This window comes from Gadus morhua, chromosome 21 (assembly GCF_902167405.1).
Source record: "Gadus morhua chromosome 21, gadMor3.0, whole genome shotgun sequence".
Taxonomy (NCBI): Eukaryota; Metazoa; Chordata; class Actinopteri; order Gadiformes; family Gadidae; genus Gadus; species Gadus morhua.
In genome coordinates, this window is record NC_044068.1 from 1071338 (window position 1) to 1098168 (window position 26831).

The 26831-nt window shown below is 50.9% G+C and overlaps 3 protein-coding genes across 8 annotated transcripts in view; 2 read left to right on the forward strand and 1 right to left on the reverse strand.

Moving 5' to 3' along the window:
• Positions 1-8606, reverse strand: part of cenpe (centromere protein E) — a 32410-nt gene extending 23804 nt beyond the window's left edge. For all 5 annotated transcript variants that reach the window (XM_030345087.1, XM_030345083.1, XM_030345086.1 and 2 more), the window contains exons 1-15: positions 8398-8606; positions 7884-7996; positions 7070-7159; positions 6846-6964; positions 6223-6342; positions 5438-5519; positions 5269-5336; positions 4336-4410; positions 4197-4248; positions 3228-3315; positions 3026-3155; positions 2212-2331; positions 1336-1488; positions 544-691; positions 110-197 (exon numbers count right to left, since the gene is read on the reverse strand). In XM_030345087.1, coding sequence (XP_030200947.1) covers positions 110-197; positions 544-691; positions 1336-1488; positions 2212-2331; positions 3026-3155; positions 3228-3315; positions 4197-4248; positions 4336-4410; positions 5269-5336; positions 5438-5519; positions 6223-6342; positions 6846-6964; positions 7070-7159; positions 7884-7996; positions 8398-8462 — 1511 coding nt within the window. In that variant the 5' untranslated portion in view covers positions 8463-8606. The remainder of the gene's footprint in view (positions 1-109; positions 198-543; positions 692-1335; positions 1489-2211; positions 2332-3025; positions 3156-3227; positions 3316-4196; positions 4249-4335; positions 4411-5268; positions 5337-5437; positions 5520-6222; positions 6343-6845; positions 6965-7069; positions 7160-7883; positions 7997-8397) is intronic.
• A 72-nt stretch (positions 8607-8678) lies between these two features.
• ddx51 (DEAD (Asp-Glu-Ala-Asp) box polypeptide 51) lies at positions 8679-19357 on the forward strand. Of its 2 annotated transcripts, none has more exons than XM_030345137.1 (16): positions 8679-8944; positions 9614-9921; positions 10397-10560; positions 11614-11764; positions 12159-12304; positions 13152-13223; positions 14222-14328; positions 14666-14774; positions 15320-15465; positions 15940-16132; positions 16520-16635; positions 17469-17585; positions 18202-18303; positions 18426-18489; positions 18601-18735; positions 19043-19357. In XM_030345137.1, the coding sequence occupies exons 1-16, from the start codon at positions 8922-8924 to the stop codon at positions 19073-19075; spliced, it is 1986 nt and encodes a 661-aa protein (XP_030200997.1). In that variant the 5' UTR covers positions 8679-8921; the 3' UTR covers positions 19076-19357. The 2 variants fall into 2 exon arrangements, with proteins under 2 accessions (XP_030200997.1, XP_030200996.1); XM_030345136.1 differs by having other exon boundaries at positions 8681-8944; positions 10394-10560.
• A 264-nt stretch (positions 19358-19621) lies between these two features.
• Positions 19622-26757, forward strand: katna1 (katanin p60 (ATPase containing) subunit A 1). Its single transcript, XM_030345187.1, has 11 exons — positions 19622-19719; positions 20791-20966; positions 21692-21825; positions 22443-22611; positions 23123-23232; positions 23530-23635; positions 24106-24264; positions 24826-24952; positions 25577-25711; positions 25857-25983; positions 26459-26757. The coding sequence occupies exons 2-11, from the start codon at positions 20805-20807 to the stop codon at positions 26655-26657; spliced, it is 1428 nt and encodes a 475-aa protein (XP_030201047.1). The 5' UTR covers positions 19622-19719; positions 20791-20804; the 3' UTR covers positions 26658-26757.
• Positions 26758-26831: the final 74 nt, after the last annotated feature.

Below are 26831 nucleotides of genomic sequence, written 5' to 3' on the forward strand. Positions count from 1 at the left end.
TCCCCCTAGGTCCCCCCAGGTCCCCCCAGGTTCCCCCAGGTTCCCCCTAGGTCCCCCTAGGTCCCCCAGGTTCCCCTCTGCTCCTCAGACCCCAGCGTCCCTGACCCACCTGTCTCCGTGGGCTCGGACGCTCCCAGTGTCCGTGGTAAAGGAGTACTCCTCAGGGATCTCCCAGCGGGAATCAAACTCCTCGTCCTCTGAGATCAGGGAGCAACCGGAGAGACAAGGATGAATACCATGCGTTTGATGGTAGGAGACATGCTGGTGTCTCCTTGCGTTTGATGGTAGGAGACATGCTGGTGTCTCCTTGTGTTTGATGGTAGGAGACATGCTGGTGTCTCCTTGTGTTTGATGGTAGGAGACATGCTGGTGTCTCCTTGTGTTTGATAGTAGGAGACATGCTGGTGTCTCCTTGTGTTTGATGGTAGGAGACATGCTGGTGTCTCCTTGTGTTTGATAGTAGGAGACATGCTGGTATCTCCTTGTGTTTGATAGTAGGAGACATGCTGTTAAGGAACATGAGGTTGAGGGGCATATTGTCACCTTCCAGCAGCTCCATTGAAGAACTGTCTGCTTTCCTCTTGCGGCTGAAATGCTCGGCAAAGCTAAGATCCGACTGGCCCACGTCACATTCTGTGGTTCCAGACAATCGGACCAGCTTTCCACCCCATGTGACTCTCCTCTTAGGGATCTGTGAAAAGCAGTGTGGTCAAGACAAAGGATCCCTCAAAGTGACGCTGGGCGATGTCGGAGCGTTCTGGCTCTAGGACGTCTTGAGCTTATAGAGACTGGAAAGGCATCCGAGACCATCCGCCATCGTGTGATCCTAGCTCAGACTCCCACCAGTGTAGCTCATGTTACAAAGTAAACCTCGTGCCTACGAGTAAACACTGATGCTTCAGACGTTCTCGATGGGGACAAACCTTAATAAGGTTGATAAAGTAAAGTAACTTTTGTGAATACAAGTACTTTAGCACTTTATTAAGGATGACATGCTATACTACAGTGTTTCCCCCATTACTGTATGGTTAAGGCGTACAATAATAGTGCCCCGCCTTGACTACAAATGCATAAAAAATAATCATTATTTGTATTATTATGCATTAACAAAGTACACAACTCTCGTAGGGAAAGGAGACATGCTTCCATCAGGTACAAAAAATAAAAGATAAATAATTAATCGGTAATACTGTTCACAACAATAGTTGTGCCATGAAGCTTTTTGAAAGCAATTGAAACGGCGGCATCAGGTGGTTGTATATATTACTGCGAACCTCAACCCTCACAGAGGCCGCAGGGCCACGAGACAAACCAAACGACATGGACGGGTCAAACCTTCTTGGCGGGCATGAGACTGGAGCCGGTGACCAGCAGCTTGGTGAGGTTCTTGATGCGGTCCTGCTGCTCCTTCTGCAGCTGGTCCTTCTCCTGCAGGAGCTGGGACAGCGTCTCCTTCTCCGTGGCCGTCACATGGGTCACCGAGGACACCTGTCGAGGGCGGGCCTCAGTGTTAAGGCATCTTTACACCGTCAGTAATGACGGTGTAGAGATGCCTTTACACCGTCAGTATTGTTTGGGTAAAGAAGCATTCAAACAGTCAGCGTGGAGGATTCTTTACACCATCAGCCTTTACACCAACAGAACTGTTGGTGTAAAGGCTTCTTTACGCCAACAATACTGGGTAGCTCTTCTGTAAAGGTTGTGACAGCATTAAGATGTTTAAAGGGGTAAACTAGGGTACCTTGTTGAAATGTGTAAACCCGTGTACCTCCTGTATAAAGGGTACAAGGTGTAAATCCGAGTACCTCCAGTATAAAGGGTACAAGGTGTAAACCCGTGTACCTCCTGTATAAAGGGTACAAGGTGTAAATCCGAGTACCTCCAGTATAAAGGGTACAAGGTGTAAACCCGGGTACCTCCTGTAAAAAGGGTATAAGGTGTTAATCCGGGTACCTCCTGTATAAAGGGTACAAGGTGTAAACCTGTGTACCTCCTGTATAAAGGGTATAAGGTGTAAACCCGGGTACCTCCTGTATAAAGGGTACAAGGTGTAAACCCGGTACCTCCTGTATAAAGGGTACAAGGTGTTAACCCGGGTACCTCCTGTATAAAGGGTACAAGGTGTAAACCCGGGTACCTCCTGTAAAAAGGGTACAAGGTGTTAACCCGGGTACCTCCTGTATAAAGGGTACAAGGTGTTAACCCGGGTACCTCTTGCAGGCGGCGTTTCAGGTCGACGATCTCGTTTCGGTATCTCTTGAGCAGCGCTCCGTCGTCAGAGACCTCCGTCACGTGGGGGTCGTTCTTCATCTTCTTGGCCGTGCTAGCAAACTGACAACAGGGAATGACCTCATTGGGGGCTCCCCTCATGGTTTACAGAGCACAGACCTAGATCTACCTATACCCCTGATCTACCCCATCTAGATCTACCTGTACACCTGATCTACCCCATCTAGATCTACCTATACACCTGATCTACCCCATCTAGATCTACCTATACACCTGATCTACCCCATCTAGATCTACCTGTACACCTGATCTACCCCATCTAGATCTACCTATACCCCTGATCTACCCCATCTAGATCTCCCTGTACGCCTGATCTACCCCATCTAGATCTACCTGTACACCTGACCTACCCCATCTAGATCTACCCCATCTAGATCTACCTATACACCTGATCTACCCCATCTAGATCTCCCTGTACGCCTGATCTACCCCATCTAGATCTACCTGTACGCCAGTCTACAGCTACACTAGATCTACCTGTACGCCAGTCTACAGCTACACTAGATCTACCTGTACGCCAGACTACAGCTACACTAGATCTACCTGTACGCCAGTCTACAGCTACACTAGATCTACCTGTACGCCAGTCTACAGCTACACTAGTAAGATCGACATCAGCTAGATCTAGACCTACACCTTCTAAATCTGGACCTCCACCATCTAGAGCTCAACCTTCATCAAGATCTACACCATCTACATCTAGACCCACACCCTCTAGACCCACACACAGCGCTACCTGCAGGGTGCTGAGGGTCTCCTCCAGGGCGGCCATGGTGATGGTGCAGATGATGACCGTCTTGGCGTTGCCCCCCAGGGAGTTCTGCAGGATGCGGGTCAGCTTGCTGTCTCGGTAGTTGGTGAAGCCCCTGGAGGAGGCAGACCGTGAGAGACCAGACGTTGATAAAGACCCCATGGTGGTGGACCCGACCTCCCCTTACCTCTGGCTCTCGTCAGACAGTTTCTTGATGACCTGGGCGAGGGTAAAGAGGCTTCGGTTGATGTTGCAGCCTTCCTTAAAGCGAGCGCCTTAAAAGACACACAAACATGCCCCATGAAAAAACACACTCACTGTGGAAAGTCATGACAATATCCATGGAAACCTGAAGGGATAGAACTAGTATACTACAGTAAACCAAGTCTACTACACAACGTTAAACTAACAAAGAGAAGTATACTACAGGTAACTAATTAGTACTAGTATACTACAGTACATTTACTAATATTAGCATACTACAGTAAACTAACAAAGACTAGTGTACTACAGTAACTTAACCAAGACTAGTGTACTACAGTAAACTAACAAAAACTATTATACTACACTAAACTAACAAAGACTAGTATACTACAGTAACTTAACCAAGACTAGTGTACTACAGTAAACTAACCAAGACTAGTGTACTACAGTAAACTAACAAAGACTAGTATACTACAGTAACGTAACCAAGACTAGTGTACTACAGTAAACTAACAAAGACTAGTATACTAGAGTAACTTAACCAAGACTAGTGTACTACAGTAAACTAACCAAGACTAGTATACCACAGTAATCGAACCAAGACTAGTGTACTACAGTAAACTAACAAAGACTAGTATACTACAGTAACTTAACCAAGACTAGTGTACTACAGTAAACTAACCAAGACTAGTATACTACAGTAACGTAACCAAGACTAGTGTACTACAGTAAACTAACAAAGACTAGCATACTAGAGTAACTTAACCAAGACTAGTGTACTACAGTAAACTAACCAAGACTAGTGTACTACAGTAAACTAACAAAGACTAGTATACCACAGTAATCTAACCATGACTAGTGTACTACAGCACACTAACCAAGACCAGTGTACTACAGTAAACTAAGTCTATTGTACTACAGTTAACTAACTCTGGGTTACAGTTTGACCTACCTTCCGCCCCGGTCTGGCTGGCCCTTTCTGAGCCGGCCAGGTCGACTAGGTTCTGAAGGGGGGTAGAAGGAACCAGGTTTACTATACGAATACAGTAGTGCTACTAATAACAGCGGCGCTACTAGTTCTGTCCAGTTACCAGATGGGAGACGATGATGGCGCCCTCAGAGTTATCCCCGGAGGCTGGGTCGCTCTTCTCACGACTCTCCAAGATCTGGAGGAGTGGAGTGAAGAACACGATGCGTCACAACACGATGCGTCACAACACGATGCGTCACAACACGATGCGTCACAACACGATGCGTCACAACAAGATGCGTCACAACACGATGCGTCACAACACGATGCGTCACAACACAACCAGATATTAAACTAGTTCTTCACCACAGAGGTGTGTATTAAACTCGTTTCTCACCGCAGAAGACGGTTTGTATTGAACTGGTTTCTCACCATTAGAAAGATGGTGTGTATTTAACTGGTTTCTCACCACAGAAGAGGTGTATATTCAACTGGTTTCTCACAACAGAAGAGGGGTGTATTTAACTGGTTTCTCACCACAGAAGAGGTTCAAATTCAATTCAAATTAAAAAAAACGTTATTTGTCCCCAGGGGGCAATTGAGGACACCACAGAAGAGGTAAATATTCAACTGGTTTCTCACCACAGAAGAGGTGTATATTAAAGTGGTTTCTCACCACAGAAGAGGTGTATATTAAAGTGGTTTCTCACCACAGAAGAGGTGTATATTAAAGTGGTTTCTCACCACAGAAGAGGTGTATATTCAACTGGTTTCTCACCACAGAAGAGGTGTATATTAAAGTGGTTTCTCACCACAGAAGAGGTGTATATTAAAGTGGTTTCTCACCACAGAAGAGGTGTATATTCAACTGGTTTCTCACCACAGAAGAGGTGTATATTAAAGTGGTTTCTCACCACAGAAGAGGTGTATATTCAACTGGTTTCTCACCACAGAAGAGGTGTATATTAAAGTGGTTTCTCACCACAGAAGAGGTGTATATTAAAGTGGTTTCTCACCACAGAAGAGGTGTACATTAAAGTGGTTTAATTCTCACCATTCTGAAGATGGTGTGAGAGCGACTGCTCCTCTCGTTCATCTTGGTCTTCCCATAGTGCCGGTTTTCTTGGGAGAAGACATACAATGGTTATACTAACCCACAAACCAGCTAGTAAGACTTGCTGGTTTAACCAGGATTAACGATCTCATGAGCAGGTAACACTCACTCTCTCCCTTGCAGACCCAGGCGAGGGCTTGAGCCGGACACGTCACCAGCTCCTCCGTCAGGTCGGCCACGTAGATGTTCTTCTACAGGTCAGAGGACACACGGGTTAAGACCTGGGGGTCCCGGTAGCATCCCGGTAGCATCTCATTACAGCGATGAGAGGGTAATGAGGAGGGACAGATTGATGAGAGGGGGACGATCATGAGATGTGAGGCAGGAGTGCTGGGATGGTGAGATGAGAGGGTGATGAGAGGGTGAGATGAGAGGGGGATGATGGTGATGGATGATGAGATGAGAGTGATGGATGATGAGAGGGTGACGGATAGTGAGATGAGAGGTTGATTAGGTGGTGAGATGAGCGGGTGATGTCGGTGATGGATGATGAGATGAGAGTGATGGATGATGAGATGAGAGGGTGATGAGAGGGTGACGGATAGTGAGATGAGGGGTTGATAAGATGAGAGGGTGATGGATGATGAGATGGTGATTGTGATGGGATAGTGAGATGAGAGGATGAGATGAGATGGTTCAGATGAGAGGGTGATGAGATGAGAGGGTGACAGTGAGATGAGAGGGTGACAGTGAGATGAGAGGGTGACAGTAAGATGAGAGGGTGACAGTAAGATGAGAGGGTGACAGTAAGATGAGAGGGTGATGAGATGAGAGGGTGACAGTGAGATGAGAGGGTGACAGAAGTGAGATGAGATGAGAGGGTGACAGTAAAATGAGAGGGTGAGGTGATGAGAGGGGGAGAGGGAGGATGCCAGATGGCGGTGCAGCTCTTACGTTGAGGGCCTCGCGGACCTCCAGTGGCTTCCTCTTCCAGCTGTCCACCAGCAGGTCGGTCACCGTCTCGTTGTATATCTCCATGTAGGACACCCGCAGAAGAAACTCCTTCTGGGGGTACTGTGAACCCAAAGAGCCCAAGCTACCCCGGTTAGCCTCTGGCGCACGACGGTGGCCCTCAACATGCAACCTGCCTTGCAGCGAGAGTTGATATCTGATACCAGTATCGAAAATTCCTCCGATACTGCCTAAAATGCCTCAATCCGATACCACCACGTGAGTATCTTATTTACTACACAGGCAGAGAACATCAAACACCTCATTGTTATGCTGCGGTCGTGAACGATCGGAGGTGGAAAGCCAGAATAGGAAACTCCTACTTCAACCTACGTGCGTTCGAGCCAAGTCGGAATAACATGGATGCTCACGCTTAACTAATAATAATTAATACGATTATAAATGTAGATACATTTATAGATTATAAATGTAATGACTTAACGTTGCAGGCATCATAAGAGAACCCTTCAATAAGAACAAGTGTCATCAGTCGTTACAATGCTAGATGCTGTATATGTATATACTCGTTATCAGAACATCTCTACTCGCAACATGGTTCTCCTCACGTTTTGAATGGTCTGGAAGACCTCCTCCATGGACAGGGGGATGACACCTGGAACCAGCTTGCTGCCCATCATGGTGAAGGTCTTCCCGGAGGAGGTCTGGCCGTACGCAAAGATGGTTCCTGGAGAATAGTGCATTAGTAATGACGAAGATCCGTCGTAGTCGAATGCCGTCTGTATCTGCACACTACATGAAGCACTAGAGCGAATGTCTGGATTGGCCGTACCATTGTATCCCTCGACGGCGGACACCACCAGGGGCTTGGCGATGTCCTGGTAGAGGTGGTTGGTGGTCTCACTGGAGCTGAACACCCGATCTGCTCAGAGGCACCAGAGAGGCTTCACACGACTCATCCAGCACAACATTTATTTCCAAACATTACCAAACTATTTTTGCTAAAAAAAAGGTGCGATGTGTAAAAGGCGGAGGGCAACAGAACAGACTAGGGAGATATGGAATATTATATTCATAAGGTTCCCATGAAGATGAGAATAGTGTTTTTTTAACCTAGGTTTGACCCTCTATATGGGTCTTCTTCCATGTCTCTACAGTAGCCCACAACAGACAGAGGGCTCTAGACTAGAGGACATTTTTTTTTATATTTAAGCATAATTGCCATCCTACTTGTAAGCTATGACCTATAGTTTTAGAAATATATAAAGGAATTGTATCACTTGACACGTTGCAACTTGATTCTGTTGTAGACGATAGCATTATATTAGATGCACCTACTGGCAACAATACTGGCCAATACAGGCCACCGTAGTTGCTGGAGAAAGAGGGATGCTCAGGTGGGTGCATGATCGCTGCAGGATGCCAATAAATCATACCCCACCTTTCATACTTCAAAAATAGTAACCCTAACCCTGTCAGATAAATCAAAAAGTTATTCAAGACTCACTCACTTTGCACTCAGATAACTTGATGAGCATTTTGCTACATGCTTATACATTACTGATATCCTCTTATTAGATAGAATTATTGATTTGAAAAAAGTATTGTTATGATAGAGGTAAGAGACTGGTCGGAGATGAACTCACCATAGCTGAAGCTCTTTGTTGTGACCCCATCGTCTAACTGGTGGATAGACTTTCTGTCGGCCTTCCAGTAGAGAGGCACTGGCACAGAGTCCTCTGCAGTAGCTCTCTCCTCCCTGGCAACCACATAAAATCCACCACCACACTAGTGAGATGTTCCCATAGTAACACCACACTGTAATGACATGTTCCAAAAGTAACGCAACACTGTAATGACAGCATACACATTAATAGCACTGCATGCAGCACTCACTTAATAACTAACAAACAGACTCGTTAGTCGTTAGTAGCGAGCCGTATGAGCTTCAGCTTCGTTATTTTCTGGTCTGGACATTTTAACTTTGACTGTAAACTATTTTGTCAAACGTATCCGTTTTTGTATAACAAACCCAGGGAACTCTAGCTTTCTGGATACTTCTGGGACAGTTACTTACTGTCCATTGTTATTCATTTTTGAATAAAAGAGTAAAGGTAGTAAAAGCTAAAGTTAGCTCGTCCGGTTAGCCTCATAACTCACCGTTCGATGAGCGGTCGGACTCTAACGCACACCTTCACCGCCGACTCCTCCGCCGATGCCGACATCTTACCAACAGATATATCTGTATTAAAAGTCCTTATTTTATTAAATTATTAATTTACTGGAGCAGTGCTCGCAGACCTTTCTTCCATCACAACGTTCAACTAGTATTAATGGTTTTCAAACCGCCCGCGCTGCACAGAGCGAGCTTCTGATTGGTCGAGACGTGACTTTTTCCAAGCTTCCGTCTGACAGAAGCGTTCCAACGTCATCCATACGCGCCCACTGCACGAACGACCTACGTCACCCATACGCGCCAACTGCACACAAGCAACACATGAGACAGTGGACAGGCTTGTTACCAACAGATATTTTTTATAGATCTCTACATGGGTTCTGTTTAGATCCTTTAGTTTAATCCAGTTCTATACAGGGATCTGTTTAGATCCTCAAGGTGGAACTTGCCTGCTTCAGTCTCGACTGAGTAGGAAGAAGTTTGGCTCCTAGTTTCTAGATATACCATCATGTCTCTGTTCGTGGTTAACAGGTATGTGTGTGTGTGTGTGTGTGTGTGTGTGTGTGTGTGTGTGTGTGTGTGTGTGTGTGTGTGTGTGTGTGTGTGTGTGTGTGTGTGTGTGTGTGTGTGTGTGTGTGTGTGTGTGTGTTATTTCTGAGCTAAATAAACACAAGTGGTGCTTTTATTAATAAGGCATAATTCAGTTAATTATTAGTGTGATGCTTGTTAATGGCATGTCGTTTTATGAATATGATGTTAATAAAACTAGTTATTGTTAATGGGATGTGATAATATGTAGGTTATTATTAATGTGATGTTGATAATAACACATAGTTCTTATTAATGTGATGTTGTTAATAATGATATGTAGTTTATTATGAATGCGAGGTTGGTAATATAAAGATGTAGTGATCATTAATGTGGTGTTGGTAATATTAATATCTAGTGATTAGTGATGTTAATATCAATGTCATGATCATTAATGTGATGTTAATATTAAGATGTAGTGATCATCAATGTGATGTTAATATTAAGATGTAGTGATTAGTGATGTGATGGTAATATAAAGATGTAGTGATCATTAATGTGATATTGTTAATATTAAGATCTAGTGATTAGTGATGTTAATATTAATGTCATGATCATTAATGTGATGTTAATATTGACATGTAGTTAACATTAATGTGATGTCGTCCTCAGGTACCTGGGGGACGAGGAGGAGGAGAGCGACTCCATCAGAGAGTCTCACGCCCAGCGCCTGCTGGCCCGGCTGCAGAGCAAGGCCAAGGAGAGAGAGCAGAGAGAGACCAGCCCGAAGAGAGCCAAGAAGAGGCCGGCAGCAGAGAGCGGAGAGAGTGGAGAGCCGAAGCAGAAGACAGACAAACCCAAGAAGAAGAAAGTCAAGCCGACAGTGACACCAGAGGTTCCTGAGCCCGTGAAAGAGGAGGAGCCCGCCGGGGACAAGAAGAAAGATGGCAAGAAGAAGAAGAAGAAGAACGATCGTTTGGGTGAGGCCACAAGTGTCTGTTGCAAACAGTTTGATATGGAAAGTTGGTTGAGTGCGCGTATAGTTAGTGTATTAACTATTCAACTATAGAACAACTTAAATTAGATAAAGCGGAAACATACAAAAATGCTTGTAGCAGGTGCTGCTGCCATTAGTGCCTAAGAGGCGTTTCTGTTTACCTCTCAAGACGCCGTTGTACCAACCCGTTCATCAGAGCGTTGGCAGAAGGGTCCAGGTAGAGCCGCTGTTGCATTCTGCCCTCACCCAGCCCCACGGTCTCATCACACACACACACACTGACTCAGGCCTGCTGAGGCTGCTTATACCGACCGCAATGCTTAAACAAAATTTCAACCTTAAGTCATGGATGTCAATTAATTGTAATTAAATATTTACGATAGTATGTCTAAGCTGGACATAGTGTTACACATATTGTTAATGTGCATTGATTGATCTGTTGTGTTCGGGTTTAGTAGACGACGCTAAGCAGATAACGAAAACAGATGAAGGAGGAGTCAAAGTGAAAGGAGGAGAGATGCAGAAGGAGAACCAGGAGAACCAGGAGGCGGGGCTCCCGGAGGTGGTGGTCCCGACTGGTTTCACAGTTCTCGGGGGATTCGAGAATAAAGTGGCCCCAAAGGTAAGTCATAGTCCAGACTTACTTATGGAGTACCCTACAATACAAAGAGAACCCTAGAATACAAAGAGAACCCTACAATACAAAGAGAACCCTACAATACAAAGAGAACCCTAGAATACAAAGAGAACCCTAGAATACAAAGAGAACCCTAGAATACAAAGAGAACCCTACAATACAAAGAGAACCCTACAATACAAAGAGAACCATAGAATACAAAGAGAACCCTAGAATACAAAGAGAACCCTAGAATACAAAGAGAACCCTACAATACAAAGAGAACCCTACAATACAAAGAGAACCCTACAATACAAAGAGAACCCTACAATACAAAGAGAAACCCTACAATACAAAGAGAACCCTACAATACACAGAGAACCCTACAATACACAGAGAACCCTACAATACACAGAGAACCCTACAATGCAAAGAGAACCCTACAATACAAAGAGAACCCTACAATACACAGAGAACCCTACAATGCAAAGAGATCCCTACAATACACAGAGAACCCTACAATACACAGAGAACCCTACAATACAAAGAGAACCCTACAATACACAGAGAACCCTACAATGCACAGAGAACCCTCACTGTACTAGTAGTGAACCCTGTCCCGGTGAACCCTGTCCCTGTCCAAGTGGACCCTGTCCCAGTGACCCTGTCCCAGTGAACCCTGTCCCAGTGTCCCTGTCCCAGTGACCCTGTCCCAGTGGACCCTGTCCCAGTGACCCTGTCCCAGTGACCCTGTCCCAGTGAACCCTGTCCCAGTGACCCTGTCCCAGTGACCCTGTCCCAGTGAACCCTGTCCCAGTGAACCCTGTCCCAGTGACCCTGTCCCAGTGGACCCTGTCCCAGTGAACCCTGTCCCAGTGACCCTGTCCCAGTGAACCCTGTCCCAGTGACCCTGTCCCAGTGTCCCTGTCCCAGTGCACCCTGTCCCTGTCCCAGTGACCCTGTCCCGGTGAAACCTGTCCCAGTGGACCCTGTCCCAGTGACCCTGTCTCAGTGACCCAGGTTGTCCCGGGACTACAGGTTGTGCTGTGGTCTCTCCAGGTGCACCGCGTGCTGCCCCAGTGGCTGGCCCAGCCCGACGTCATCCTGCGGGACATCAGGAGGAACCTGGTGGCCGTGGGCGCGGTCCAGGGCCTCTCCCCCGCCACGCTCAAGAAGCTCCAGGACAACGGCGTCACCAGCTTCTTCCCCGGTAACACCAGTAACACCAGTAACACCAGTAGCACCAGAGGACAACCAGTAACACCAGTAACACCAGTAGCACCAGAGGACAACCAGTAACACCAATTGTACCAGGAGTTAACCAGTGACACCAGTTAGACCAGGAGATAACCAGTAACACCAGTAACAGCAGGAGAAAACCAGTAATACTAGGATATTACCAATAGAAAACCAGTAATAGCAGCTGATAACCAGTAATAGTAGATAACTTAAGCCCCATTCAGTCATCCACTCACCACTCACCCCATCAGCTAAACTGGAGCTAACGATGTTAGCTCTGTTCTCTGGGGAGTGGGGCTAGCGTGGTTAGCGTGGTTAGCGTGGTTAGCGTGGTTAGCGCGGGGCTAACTGCGCCCCCCCTCCAGTCCAGGCCGAGGTGGTGCCCGCGGTGCTGGAGTGCGTGGCCCAGGGGCTGCTGGTGGGCCGGGGGGGGTACCGGCCCCGGGACATCTGCGTGTCGGCCCCCACCGGCAGCGGGAAGACCCTGGCCTTCGTGGTCCCCCTGGTGCAGGTGAGCCGGGCGGGGGTCGGGTGGGGGTGGGGGGTGGGACGGGGGTCGGGTGGGGGTGGGACGGGGGTCGGGTGGGGGTGGGGGTCGGGTGGGGGTGCGGGGGGGTGCGGGGGTCAGGTGGGGGTGGGGGTGGGGACGGGGGTCGGGTGGGGGTGGGACGGGGGTCGGGTTGGGGTGCGGGGGTCGGGGGGTGCGGGGGTCGGGGGGGGGGTGCGGGGGGTCGGGTGGGGGTTGGGTGGGGGTCGGGTGGTGGCGGGGGTCGGGGGGGGTGCAGGGGGTCGGGTGGGGGTCGGGTGCGAGGGTCGGGCGGGGGTGCGGAAGTCGGGTGGGGGTCGGGTGCGAGGGTCGTGCGGGGGTCGGGTGGGGGTTCTTACGGGGGTTGGGTGGGGGTGCGGGGGTTGGGTGGGGGTGCGGGGGTCGGGTGGGGGTGCGGGGGTCGGGTGGGGGTGCGGGGGGTCGGGTGGGGGGTCTTGCGGGGGGTCGGGCGGGGGTCTTGCGGGGGGTCGGGCGGGGGTCGGGTGGGGTGCGGGGGTCGGGTGGGGGTGCGGGGGTCGGGCGGGGGTCGGGTGGGGGTGCGGGGGGTCGGGCGGGGGTCGGGTGGGGGTCGGGGGGTCGGGCGGGGGTCGGACGGGGGTCGGACGGGGGTCGGGTGGGGGTGCGGGGGTCGGGTGGGGGGTCTTGCGGGGGGTCGGGCGGGGGTCTTGCGGGGGGTCGGGCGGGGGTCGGGTGGGGTGCGGGGGTCGGGTGGGGTGCGGGGGGTCGGGCGGGGGTCGGGTGGTGCACATGATGGGGTTTAGATGTTATGTATGGACAGGTGATGGACTGTCTATGTGGGGGGTGTTTCCAGGCTCTGATTGGTCGGGTGGTCTGTGAGGTCAGAGCGTTGGTCGTGCTGCCCACCAAGGAGCTCGCCCAGCAGGTGAGACCGCCGCACAACGCCGGCCCGCCCCAGTGTGGAGAGTCATTTGTTATTTGTTGTCTGCAGGTGTGTAAGGTGTGTGTGTGTGTGTGCATTCTCCAGGTGTGCAAAGTGTGGGTGTGTAACGTGTGTTCTCCAGATGTATAAAGAGTGTGTGTGTGTGTCTCCCCCCCAGGTGTGTAAGGTGTGTGTAATGTGTGTGTCCTCCCCAGGTGTGTAAGGTGTGTGTGTGTAACGTGTGTGTGTGTGTGTGTTCCCCCAGGTTTGTAAGGTGTGTGTAACGTGTGTGTGTTCTCCCCAGGTGTGTAAGGTGTGTGTAACGTGTGTGTGTCCCCCCAGGTGTGTAAGGTGTGTGTAACGTGTGTGTCCCACCAGGTGTGTAAGGTGTGTGTAACGTGTGTGTTCTCCCCAGGTGTGTAAGGTGTGTGTGTGTGTGTGTGTGTGTGTGTCTCCCCCAGGTGTGTAAGGTGTGTGTGTGTGTGTGTGTGTGTGTTCCCCCCAGGTGTGTAAGGTGTGTGTGTGTAACGTGTGTGTGTGTGTGTTCCCCCCAGGTGTGTAAGGTGTGTGTAACGTGTGTGTGTGTGTGTCCCCCCAGGTTTGTAAGGTGTGTGTAACGTGTGTGTGTTCTCCCCAGGTGTGTAAGGTGTGTGTAACGTGTGTGTCCCCCCAGGTGTGTAAGGTGTGTGTAACGTGTGTGTCCCACCAGGTGTGTAAGGTGTGTGTAACGTGTGTGTTCTCTCCAGGTGTGTAAGGTGTGTGTAACGTGTGTGTCCCACCAGGTGTGTAAGGTGTGTGTAACGTGTGTGTTCTCCCCAGGTGTGTAAGGTGTGTGTAACGTGTGTGTCCCACCAGGTGTGTAAGGTGTGTGTAACGTGTGTGTTCTCCCCAGGTGTGTAAGGTGTGTGTAACGTGTGTGTCCCACCAGGTGTGTAAGGTGTGTGTAACGTGTGTGTCCCACCAGGTGTGTAAGGTGTGTGTAACGTGTGTGTTCTCCCCAGGTGTGTAAGGTGTGTGCGCTGTACGCGGAGGGCTCCGGTCTGAAGGTGGTGATGCTCGGTGGGCAGAAGTCGTTCGCTGCAGAGCAAACGTCTCTGGCAGAGCAGAGGTGAGGATGGCTCTCATTGGTCCAGCACTCAGGAACTCGTTTAGGTTCAGCCAATGAGGAGAGGGATCAGGATGGAGGAGGAGGAGCTCCTAAAATAGCCGGTTCTTCAAGGTTCTTCAAGGTTCTTTAGTCAGAGGACATTTGGTCGTTAAGGAGACGCCAGAGATGATTGATCTGAGCACTGATCCCTGAATAGTTTTGATCCTAATGTTATGGGTGTGTTACCTGTGTGTATTATGTGTGTATTGTGCTTGATGTGTTTACTGTGTGTGTGTGTATGTGTTATGTTTATGTGTTGTGTGTGTTGTGTGTATTGTGTGTGTGTCGATATTTCCAGAGGCGGGAAGTGGAAGAGTCTGGCGGACATCGTCGTGGCAACGCCGGGCCGTCTGGTGGACCACATCAACAAGACCCCCGGCTTCCGCCTGGACCTGCTCCGCTTCCTGGTGAGGCCCGGACCGGGGGGACCCCTAGAGGGGCCCCCCACACCCAGGGGGACCCCTAGAGGGGGATGAGGTCACCCCCCCCCCCCCCCACACCCAGGGGGACCCCTAGAGGGGGATGAGGTCCCCCCCCCCCCCCCCCCACACCCAGGGGGACCCCTAGAGGGGGATGAGGTCACCCCCCCCCCCCCCACACCCAGGGGGACCCCTAGAGGGGGATGAGGTCACCCCCCCCCCCCACACCCAGGGGGACCCCTAGAGGGGGATGAGGTCACCCCCCCCCCCCCCCCCCACCCAGGGGGACCCCTAGAGGGGGATGAGGTCACCCCCCCCCCACACACCTTGGGCTGGGCGGGGGTGTTTTTATCGCGATTTCGATTTTAGCGTGAAACGATCACAAGACGAATATAATCGAGTTTAAATATTTATATATATCTATAAATTATTTTTTTTATCACAAAATAATCGTGATTATGATTTAATTCATAATCCAGCAGCCCCCCCTCACGCCTCCACTTACCTCCCCCCCCCCCCCCCCCCCCTCCCAGGTGATCGACGAGGCCGACCGGATGATTGACAGCATGCACCACTCCTGGCTGGGTCAGGTGACCAAGGCGGTGTTCAGAGCAGGAAGTGGATCCGAAGGTTCCTCGGTCTTCAGGAGGAGTGAACCCACGCACATCACCGCCGCCAGGTGAGCCCCCCCCCCCGTCTACCGTCACTCAACGGGCTGACAACGCGCCTCCATGGGATTCAAATGCATCTCAATGTGTCTCTGTGTGTTTTAAATGCATTTTAAATGCGCCTCCATGTGATTGATTTTTCAATGCATATTAGATGCGTAGATTGTGGCATCTTTTGAATTAGTCTCCCAGTTTTGTCCCGCAATTAGTTGTGGCCACCCCTAAGAAACAATCACACCACCGAATATAGTACCAACTGTACGACACATTCAGTGGTGTGATGTTTCTTAGCTAGTGAGTTTACCATAAAGGTTCTTCTTATGGTCACAGTGACTCTGTGCTATGGCTACGTCAACACCGGTACAGAAGAAAACATCTAATATCTATCACAAAACATGGAACGTATCCTGACACGAGGTCAGAGCTGTGGTTCTTCCCCTCCTGACGTCTGTGCGCGTGTCTGACCGTCTGTCTGCGTCCGGCAGCCTGTCCCCGCCCCAGATGCCGCTGCAGAAGCTGCTGTTCTCCGCCACGCTCACCATGAACCCCGAGAAGCTGCAGCAGCTCGGCCTGCACCAGCCCCGCCTCTTTAGCTCCACCCACTCCGGCCCCGCCCCCAGCGCTGGCCCCGCCTCCGCCAAGTCGCAGGAGCGCTTCAACTTCCCCGAAGGGCTCACGGTGAGGCGTCCCAACCTTCCCTTTCACAATAAGAGCGTTCTTAAGTAGTAGTCCCTTCCCTTTCACAATAAGAGCGTTCTTAAGTAATAGTACCTTCCCTTTCACAATAAGAGCCTTCTTAAGTAGTAGTACCTTCCCTTTCACAATAAGAGCCTTCTTAAGTAATAGTACCTTCCCTTTCACAATAAGAGCCTTCTTAAGTAGTAGTACCTTCCCTTTCACAGTAAGAGCCTTCTTAAGTAATAGTACCTTCCCTTTCACAATAAGAGCCTTCTTAAGTAGTAGTACCTTCCCTTTCACAATAAGAGCCTTCTTAAGTAGATAGTAGTCCCTTCCCTTTCACAGTAAGAGCCAGAACCAGTGGTTTAACTGGTTCCCTGTCTCCAGGAGTACTTTGTTCCGTGCACGCTGAGCAAGAAGCCGCTCCTGATCCTGCACTACATCCTCCACATGAAGTTCTGCCCGCTGCTCTGCTTCACCAACTCCAGGCAGGCGGCCCACAGGTGAGGCCTTCTGCTGGGCTGCTGGGCTGGGCTGATGGGCTGGGCTGCTGGGCTGGGCTGGGCTGGGCTGATGGGCTGGGCTGATGGGCTGGGCTGATGGGCTGGGCTGATGGGCTGGGCTGATGGGCTGCTGGGCTGGGCTGGGCTGCTGGGCTGCTGGGCTGGGCTGATGGGCTGGGCTGATGGGCTGATGGGGTGGTTCTGTTGGGGTTCTGTTTTTGTTGTTGTTGTTGTTGTTCTGTTGTTGTAAAGTGTTTGTATACTTGTGTGTGTGTATACAGTAGAGATAGTGTGGTGTGTGTGTGTGTGTGTGTGTGTGTGTGTGTGTGTGTGTGTGTGTGTGTGTGTGTGTGTGTGTGTGTGTGTGTGTGTGTGTGTGTGTGTGTGTGTGTAACAGTGTGTGTGTGTGTGTCTTGGCTGTATAGTGTGTGTGTGTGTGTGTGTGTGTGTGTGTGTGTGTGTGTGTGTGTGTGTGTGCATAGTGTGTGTGTATATGTGTGTGTGTGTGTGTGTGTGTGTGTGCATAGTGTGTGTGTATAACAATGTGTGTGTGTGTGTGTGCATTGTGTGTGTGTGTGTGTGTGTGTGTGTGTGTGTATAACAATGTGTGTGTGTGTGTGTGTGCATAGTGTGTGTGTATAACAATGTGTGTGTGTGTGTGTGTGTGTGTGTGCATAGTGTGTGTGTGTGTGTGTGTGTGTGTGTGTGTGTGTGTGTGCATAGTGTGTGTGTATAACAATGTGTGTGTGTGTGTGTGTGTGTGTGTGTGCATAGTGTGTGTGTATAACAATGTGTGTGTGTGTGTGTGTATAACAATGTGTGTGTGTGTCCAGGCTGTTCCTGCTGGTGCGGTTGTTCGGGGGGGTGGAGGCGGCGGAGTTCTCCTCTCGTCTCTCCACCGCTGAGAGGAAGCACACGCTCAGAGACTTCCAGCACGGCAAGATCCAACTGTGAGGACGCCCACATCTACCAGGGGATAATCAATACCTAGGGTTAGCAGTACCAGGGGATAATCAATACCTAGGGTTAGCAGTACCAGGGGATAATCAATACCTAGGGTTAGCAGTACCAGGGGATAATCGATACCTAGGGTTAGCAGTACCAGGGGATAATCGATACCTAGGGTTAACAGTCTCTAGGGATAATCAAAATCAATCTCCGGTTTATCAATATCTAGGCTTAATCAATATGTATCTAGGGCTAGGCAGTATCTAGGGTTGATCAGTAGGTTAACCGATGGGTTAGTCAGTAGGTTAACCGATGGGTTAGTCAGTAGGTTAACCGATGGGTTGGTCAGTAGGTTAACCGATGGGTTGGTCAGTAGGTTAACCGATGGGTTGGTCAGTAGGTTAACCGATGGGTTGGTCAGTAGGTTAACCGATGGGTTGGTCAGTAGGTTAACCGATGGGTTGGTCAGTAGGTTAACCGATGGGTTGGTCAGTAGGTTAACCGATGGGTTAGTCAGTAGGTTAACCGATGGGTTAGTCAGTAGGTTAACCGATGGGTTAGTCAGTAGGTTAACCGATGGGTTAGTCAGTAGGTTAACCGATGGGTTGTGTGTTGCAGGCTGATCTGCACGGACGCGGCGGCCCGAGGCATCGACATCGAGGGCATCAAGTGTGTAGTGAACTACGACGCTCCACAGTACCTCAGGACCTACATCCACAGGTACACACACACACACACACACACACACACACACACACACACACACACACACACACACACACGTTGGTACGGAGGTTCTCGTGTCTAGGCGGTCTAACTGTTCCTTGCTGTTCCTCCTGCAGGATCGGGAGAACGGCCAGAGCAGGCAAAGCGGGCGTGGCCTTCACCTTCCTGCTGGACGTGCAGGTGACGCCTCCTCTCCCTCATAGCCACGCCCCCTGACCTTATAAGGCGCCTGTGTGACGGTCCCAGACAGGAAGCCGCTGCTGACCGACAGGTGTGTGTTGTGCTCCACAGAGGAACAGCTTCCTGAAGATGGTGGAGGAGGCAGGAAGCGCTGGGATCAAGAAGCACTCGGTCAAACACCAGCTGCTGAAGAACATGGCCCCCCGCTACGAGACAACCCTCAAGGAGCTGGCCAGCGCCATCAAGGTGAGCTACCTTCAGGCTAATACCCTGCATCCATACGAATAGACTGCATTCATATTAATATACTGCTTTCAAACTAATAATTAGTATGAATGCAGTATATTAATCAGAATGCAGATTAAAAATACACTGCATTCAGTATATTAAGTATACTGGGAAATCCGATATATTTAATGCAGTATACTAAATATACAGCATTCATACTAATATATTTGATTCATGTTAATATACTACATTCATACCAGAATACTCATCTTTGAGGACCAGCTGCAGTAACTTTGTCTCTTTGTATTTTGCCTTCTCTCCACAGGACGAGAAAGACCAGTTCCGGATCAAAGTATAATGAAGAGGCTGACATTATGGGATGTAGAGAGCATAATATAACCTCCTCTGTGATTGGCTGTATCTTCGCGGACTGCGTCATGTGATGAAGAGGGCAGATGATTTTCTCCACGTGGATTGACTATTTTCTATTTGAGTCGTTATATTTTGGCCATTAAAAGGGTTATGTATTGTGAAAGAGCCTGTATCTATTTGTACTGTTTTGAAGCAGAAAACCATTTCTGCTCTCTATTCTGTTCCATGCTCAAATACGTTTCAATAAAATGTTTCACATTGTACTTAACTCTTTATATTTTTCAATATTCTTACATCTCCCTTCCCTGGTAAAATTACAAAATGATAGCGTATTTATTAATTTATTTATGGGAACATAAATAATGCATGAATCTAATATAAATAGAGATAAAATCTAAATGTATATATATATACTTAAAAGCGTTATATATATAACTTTATAGATACATAGAAATATAGAGATATCGATACATATATCTATCTGTAGATATAGATAGATATTCGGATTTAGCCTTTGGAATTCCCTCGGCTCTTTTCGTTAAATTTCGGGAACTCCCGCTGGTCACCGGAACTCGTCATAACTTTCTCCAGTGAACAAACTTGTTTTTTTGTATTCAGCGGAGTAGTCAAGTAAGTTTCACTCTTTTATCACATTCTAATTCATTACAAATGACAGTTACATTGCTAAACTTCTATTAACTTGGCCCATTGTATAGTCACTCGTCCAGAAAGTGTTTTAATCAGCCGGGTGCGGGAGTCCACCCTGAGTTGTGCAGATCAAGGATGTAGAATAGGATTAATAATAAGATTAATACTTGATATTAAATTGCAGATGAAAGCTCGTCTGGTTCTGTCGCTTTATGTTAAACTATAATTATTTACTGCTTTATAATCGGATACAGAAAGGGTTTAGGGTGAGGTTTGGTTTACCCTCTGGGAGAAAAACACTTTGTAACTTTGATCACAATTTACCTGTTGCTTTGATCACAATGGACATGTGGCTTTGAGCACAAATTCCTTGTTACCGGTTTTACATCTTCCATGTTACTTTAATCAGTTGACATGTTACTGGTAACATAATAATAACGACTGCATTAAAGAAATTCACCTTGTCGAAGTTGTAGTCCAAAGCACGGGACGTTTAAAACGATTGGTTTGTTTGGAGATGTGTGTTTGGTAGTGTGTGATGTGTTAGTGTGGACTGTTTGATACTGTGTGTTTGGTAGTGTTGACTGGAAAGACGTGGTCTGTTTGGCCAGGAGGTCATGTGGAAATGGTAAAGCTCTTGTTGAAGCTCTTGAATAAGGTGATTACAGTCCATTTGAGTTGTATGTTGAGGTGAGGGAAACCGGAGCGAGTTAGTGACACGGGCATATGGTCACATGTGTGTTGGGTGGTAGGGTTTGACAGTCTGTTTGTGTTTGATAGGGTTTGACAGTGCGTTGGAGAGGGATTTACAGTGTGAGTTTGATAGTGTTGTGTTGGATAGGGTTTGACTGTGTGTTGGAGAGAGATTAACAGTGTGTGTGTGTGTGTGTGTGTGTGTGTGTATGGGGAATAGAGTTGGACCGTTTGTTTTAGACAGTGTGTTGGATAGGGTTTAACTGTGTGTGTGTGTGTGTGTGTGTGTGTGTGTGTGTGTGTGTGTGTGTGTGTGTGTGTGTGTGTGTGTGTGTGTGTGTGTGTGTGTGTGTGTCCTAGCCCCCTCCAGCAGGATGAACCTGCGTGAGATCACGGAGAACGTGAAGCTGGCGCGGGAGTACGCCCTGCTGGGGAACTACAGCTCCGCCAGCGTGCTGTACCGCGGCGTGCTCACACAGGTGCAGCGCCACCTGGGGGCCCTCCGGGACGGGGGCTCCACCCACCGCTGGCAGCAGGTGAGGCCCGCCCCCCCCTCCCCCATCCCCACGGGATAGGGGATCAGACCCCACCTGGGTGATAGGGGATCAGACCCCACCTGGGTGATAGGGGATCAGACCCCACCGTGGGGATGGGGGATCAGAGACCCACCGTGGGGATGGGGGATCAGACCCCCACCTGGGTGATAGGGGATCAGACCCCACCTGGGTGATGGGGGATCAGACCCCACCTGGGTGATGGGGGATCAGACCCCACCTGGGTGATAGGGGATCAGACCCCACCGTGGGGATGGGGGATCAGACCCCCACCTGGGTGATAGGGGATCAGACCCCCACCTGGGTGATAGGGGATCAGACCCCCACCTGGGTGATGGGGGATCAGACCCCCACCTGGGTGATAGGGGATCAGACCCCACCTGGGTGATAGGGGATCAGACCCCACCTGGGTGATAGGGGATCAGACCCCCACCTGGGTGATAGGGGATCAGACCCCACCGTGGGGATGGGGGATCAGAGACCCACCGTGGGGATGGGGGATCAGCGCCCCACCGTGGGGATAGGGGACTGTTCCACCTGGGGGCCAACCCTTCTGGTCCTCTACTGAGTTCTATGTTACGTTGTGGTTCTGCTGGGGTGGAGTTCTACTTCTGAGTTCTACGTTACTGTGTGGCTCTGAAGGGGTTGAGTTCTACTTTACGGCGTTCTGCAGGGGTTGAGTTCTCTGTTATGTTGTGGTTCTTTAGGTTCTGCAGGAGATCAGCGAGGAGAACAAGCAGGTGGACGAGATCATGGCGACGCTGGCGAGCTTCCAGCTGAACGCGGCGCCCTCCAAGCCCAGCGAGGACGGAGACCTGATCTCCGCCCACGTCAAGCGCAGGTAACGAGGCTAGCTTCACAGAGCTACAGTCTGTAGAGCTAGCTGTATGAAGCTAGCTGCCATCGCGCTACAGTCTGTAGAGCTAGCTGTATGAAGCTAGCTGCCATCGCGCTACAGTCTGTAGAGCTAGCTGTATGATGCTAGCTGCCATCACTCTACTGTCTATAGTGCTAGCTATAAACTACAGTTTATAGCGCTAGCTAAATAAAGCTAGCTGTCCTTGCTCTACAGTCTATAGCGGCAGTGGTGAAGTAGTGCTATAGTGCTAGCTGTCGTCAGTCGGTAGCTGTACCTTTGGAGGTGGGGGGGGGGGGGGGGGGGGGGGGGTGGTGGTTGGTCATGTGAGTCTGATTAGTGCCACAGTGTGCGGCTCTCAGCTTATTGTTCCTGATCACTGCCCTGGAAATGGAGACACACACACACACACGCACGCACACACACACACACACACACACACACACACACACACACACACACACACACACACACACACACACACACACACACACACACACACACACACACACACACACACACACACACACACACACACACACACAGTGTCCTGGTGGCGGTGATGTTCCGGCGGTCCGTAACGGTCCCGCCCCGGGCTGCAGGTCGTCCCCCTGTCCGGTCAGGGCCCCCCCCCGGGACGGCCGGCCCAGCGCGGGGGTCCGGCAGCAGCCCCGACAGGCCCCCCGCGGCTACGGGGACGGGGGGCGCTCCCCCAGGGGCAAGGAGAAGAAGGACCCCAAGGAGGGAAAGGAGAAGCACAAGGACGACAAGGTCAGGACGCCTCACCTCCTAGATCTACTGCACCTTCTACAGGATCTAGCTCTACTGCACCTAGAGGATCTAGCTCTACGGCACCTTCTAGAGGATCTAGCTCTACTGCACCTAGAGGATCTAGCTCTACGGCACCTTCTACAGGATCTAGCTCTACTGCACCTTCTACAGGATCTAGCTCTACTGCACCTTCTACAGGATCTAGCTCTACTACACCTTCTACAGGATCTAGCTCTACTGCACCTTCTACAGGATCTAGCTCTACTCCACCTTCTACATCTACTTCACCTTCTAGAGGATCTAGCTGTACTGCACCATCTACATCCAGCTCTACTCCACCTTCTAGATGATCTAGCTCTATCTTCCATCACTCTACTCTTCAGCTCTACCGTGACTCTCAATGCAACTGCCTTGTGTTGACCGTCCACTCTCTCTCACGTTTTTCCTGTGATGTCACTTCCTGTATTGATGTCACTTCCTGTATTGATGTCACTTCCTGTGGTGTTTGCAGGCCAAGACGGAGGACCGTGAGGTGAAGCGGTTTGACGGCAGCGGATACGATAAGGACCTCGTGGAGGCCCTGGAGAGAGACATCATCTCTCAGAACCCCAACATCAAGTGGTACTATCACTAACACTAACTATAACTATCACTAACTATAACTAGAGGCCCTGGAGAGAGACATCATCTCCCAGAACCCCAACATCAAGTGGTACTATCACTAACTATAACTATAACTCACTATAACTATCACTAACTATAACTAGAGGCCCTGGAGAGAGACATCATCTCTCAGAACCCCAACTATAACTATAACTAACTATAACCCTAGTGGTAGTGGGACTCTCTCAGACCAGAGGTGTAAATAGATCCCGACTGTGTGAGCCAGTGTTGACGGCGGTTGTCATGGTGACCCAGGGAGGACATCGCAGACCTGGGGGACGCCAAGCGGCTGCTGAAGGAGGCGGTGGTTCTGCCCATGTGGATGCCCCAGTTCTTCAGGGGCATCAGGAGACCCTGGAAGGTACGCTGCCCTCCCATTGGTCCACCCCAGACTGTCCTCCTATTGGTCCACTGCACGCTGCCCTCCTATTGGTCCACCCCACGCTGCCCTCCCATTGGTCCACCCCACGCTGGCCTTCTATTGGTCCACCCCACGCTGCCCTCCCATTGGTCCACCCCATGCTGCCCTCCTATTGGTCCACCACATGTGGCCCTCCCATTGGTCCACCACATGTGGCCCTCCCATTGGTCCATCACATGTGGCCCTCCCATTGGTCCACCACATGTGGCCCTCCCATTGGTCCACCACATGTGGCCCTCCCATTGGTCCACCACACACTGCCCTCCCATTGGTCCACCGGGATACCAGTTCAGATAGTTCTATATTAAAGATGTGTGTGTGTGTGTGTGTGTGTGTGTGTGTGTGTGTGTGTGTGTGTGTGTGTGTGTGTGTGTGTGTGTGTGTGTGTGTGTGTGTGTGTGTGTGTCCAGGGGGTCCTGATGGTGGGGCCTCCGGGCACCGGTAAGACCCTGCTGGCCAAGGCGGTGGCGACCGAGTGCCGAACCACCTTCTTCAACGTGTCCTCCTCCACCCTGACCTCCAAGTACCGCGGGGAGTCGGAGAAGCTGGTCCGCCTGCTGTTTGAGATGGTAGGCCCCGCCCCCTCAGTCCGCCTGCTGTTTGAGATGGTAGGCCCCACCCCCTCAGGCCCCAGCCCCTCAGTCCGCCTGCTGTTTGAGATGGTAGGCCCCGCCCCCTCAGTCCGCATGCTGTTTGAGATGGTAGGCTCAGGCCCCGCCCCCTCAGTCCGCCTGCTGTTTGAGATGGTAGGCCCCGCCCCTCAGGCCCCGCCCCCTCAGTCCGCCTGCTGTTTGAGATGGTAGGCCCCGCCCCTCAGGCCCCGCCCCCTCAGTCCGCCTGCTGTTTGAGATGGTAGGCCCCGCCCCCTCAGTCCGCCGGCTGTTTGAGATGGTAGGCCCCGCCCCCTCAGTCCGCCTGTTGTTTGAGATGGTAGGCCCCACCCCCTCAGGCCCCAGCCCCTCAGTCCGCCTGCTGTTTGAGATGGTAGGCCCCGCCCCTCAGGCCCCGCCCCCTCAGTCCGGCTGCTGTTTGAGATGGTAGGCCCCGCCCCCGTCACCTCTGCGGGGGGCTGACCCGGGGGGGTCTCTGCGGGGGGTCTCTGCGAGGGTCTGACGGCTGTGTCCCCACAGGCCCGGTTCTACGCCCCCACCACCATCTTCATCGACGAGATCGACTCCATGTGCAGCCGCCGCGGGACGTCTGAGGAGCACGAGGCCAGCCGCCGCGTCAAGGCCGAGTTGCTGGTGCAGATGGACGGTACCGCGACGCTAGCACCTCTAGAACCTTTAGAACCTCCTCTAGTACCGCGACGCTAGCACCTTTAGAACCTCCTCTCGTACCGCGACGCTAATACCTCTAGAACCTCCTCTAGTACCGCGACGCTAGCACCTCCAGAACCTCCTCTAGAACCTTCAGAACCTCCCCTAGAACCGCGACGATAGCACCTCTAGGACCTGTAGAACCTCCTCTAGAACCTCTTCCAGAACCTCCTCTAGAACCTCCTCTAGTACCGCGACGCTAGCACCTCTAGAACCTTCAGAACCTCCTCTCGTACCGCGACGCTAGCAGCTCTAGAACCTCCAGAACCTCCTCTAGTACCGCGACGCTAGCACCTCTAGAACCTTCAGAACCTCCTCTCGTACCGCGACGCTAGCACCTCTAGAACCTCCAGAACCTCCCCTAGCACCGACCCCTGTAGAACCGTTACTACGGTGTTGTGTAGCAGTGTGTTGTGCATTAGTCGGGTGTATTGCAGTAAGGTGTTGTGTTGTGTAGCAGTGTGTTGTGTTGTGTAGCAGTGTGTTGTGTAGCAGTGTGTTGTGTTGTGTAGCAGTGTGTTGTGTAGCAGTGTGTTGTGTAGCAGTGTGTTGTGTTGTGCAGGTGTGGGCGGGGCCTCAGAGAGCGAGGACCCCTCTAAGATGGTGATGGTTCTCGCTGCCACTAACTTCCCCTGGGACATCGACGAGGCTCTGAGGAGACGCCTGGAGAAGAGGATCTACATCCCCCTGCCCTCAGGTACGCAACCACACACTCACCCCCTCACTCTACCCTCTAGTACAACCCCCCCGGTAAGGTGTGTGTGTGTGTAGTCCCCCCCACTAGGTAAGCTGTGTTAGGTCTCTCCCCCCCCCCCCTGTAAGATGTGTGCTCTGGTCTCCAGGGGAGGGCCGTGTGGAGCTCTTGAGGATCAACCTGCTGGAGCTGGAGCTGGAGGGAGACGTGGACATGGACAAGATCGCAGAGCAGATGGAGGGCTACTCAGGGGCCGACATCACCAACGTCTGCAGGTACTGCCTCTCCCCTAGTCTCCTCCTCTCCCCTAGTCTCCTCCTATCCTTAAGTCTCCTCTCCTCTCCCCTAGTCTCCTCCTCTCCTTAAGTCTCCTCTCCTCTCCCCTAGTCTCCTCCTCTCCCCTAGTCTCCTCCTCTCCCCTAGTCTCCTCCTCTCCCCTAGTCTCCTCCTCTCCTTAAGTCTCCTCTCCTCTCCCCTAGTCTCCTCCTCTCCTTAAGTCTCCTCCTCTCCCCTAGTCTCCTCCTCTCCTTAAGTCTCCTCTCCCCTAGTCTCCTCCTCTCCCCTAGTCTCCTCCTCTCCCCTAGTCTCCTCCTCTCCTTAAGTCTCCTCTCCTCTCCCCTAGTCTCCTCCTCTCCTTAAGTCTCCTCCTCTCCCCTAGTCTCCTCCTCTCCTTAAGTCTCCTCTCCTCTCTCCTAGTCTCCTCCTCTCCCCTAGTCTCTGTGTGTGTGTGTGTGTGTGTGTGTGTCCCAGGGATGCGTCTCTGATGGCGATGCGGCGGCGGATCGAGGGCCTCACCCCGGAGGAGATCCGAAACATCTCCAAGGACGAGATGCACATGCCCACCACCATGCAGGACTTCGAGGCGGCGCTGAAGAAGGTCTCCAAGTCGGTGTCGGCGTCCGACCTGCTCAAGTACGAGGAGTGGATCGAGGAGTTCGGCTCGTGCTGAGGGGGCGGGCCGCACCACAGGGTGTGTGTGTGTGTGTGTGTGTGTGTGTGTGTGTGCGCGCGTTCACGGGGCCAAAAGTTAATAAAGATAATCAAATGAGCCTATTTGTGTGGTTCTTGATTTAGAACGTACTCCCCTTCCCTTCAGGCTGATACTGTTCAGGTTTACTAGCTT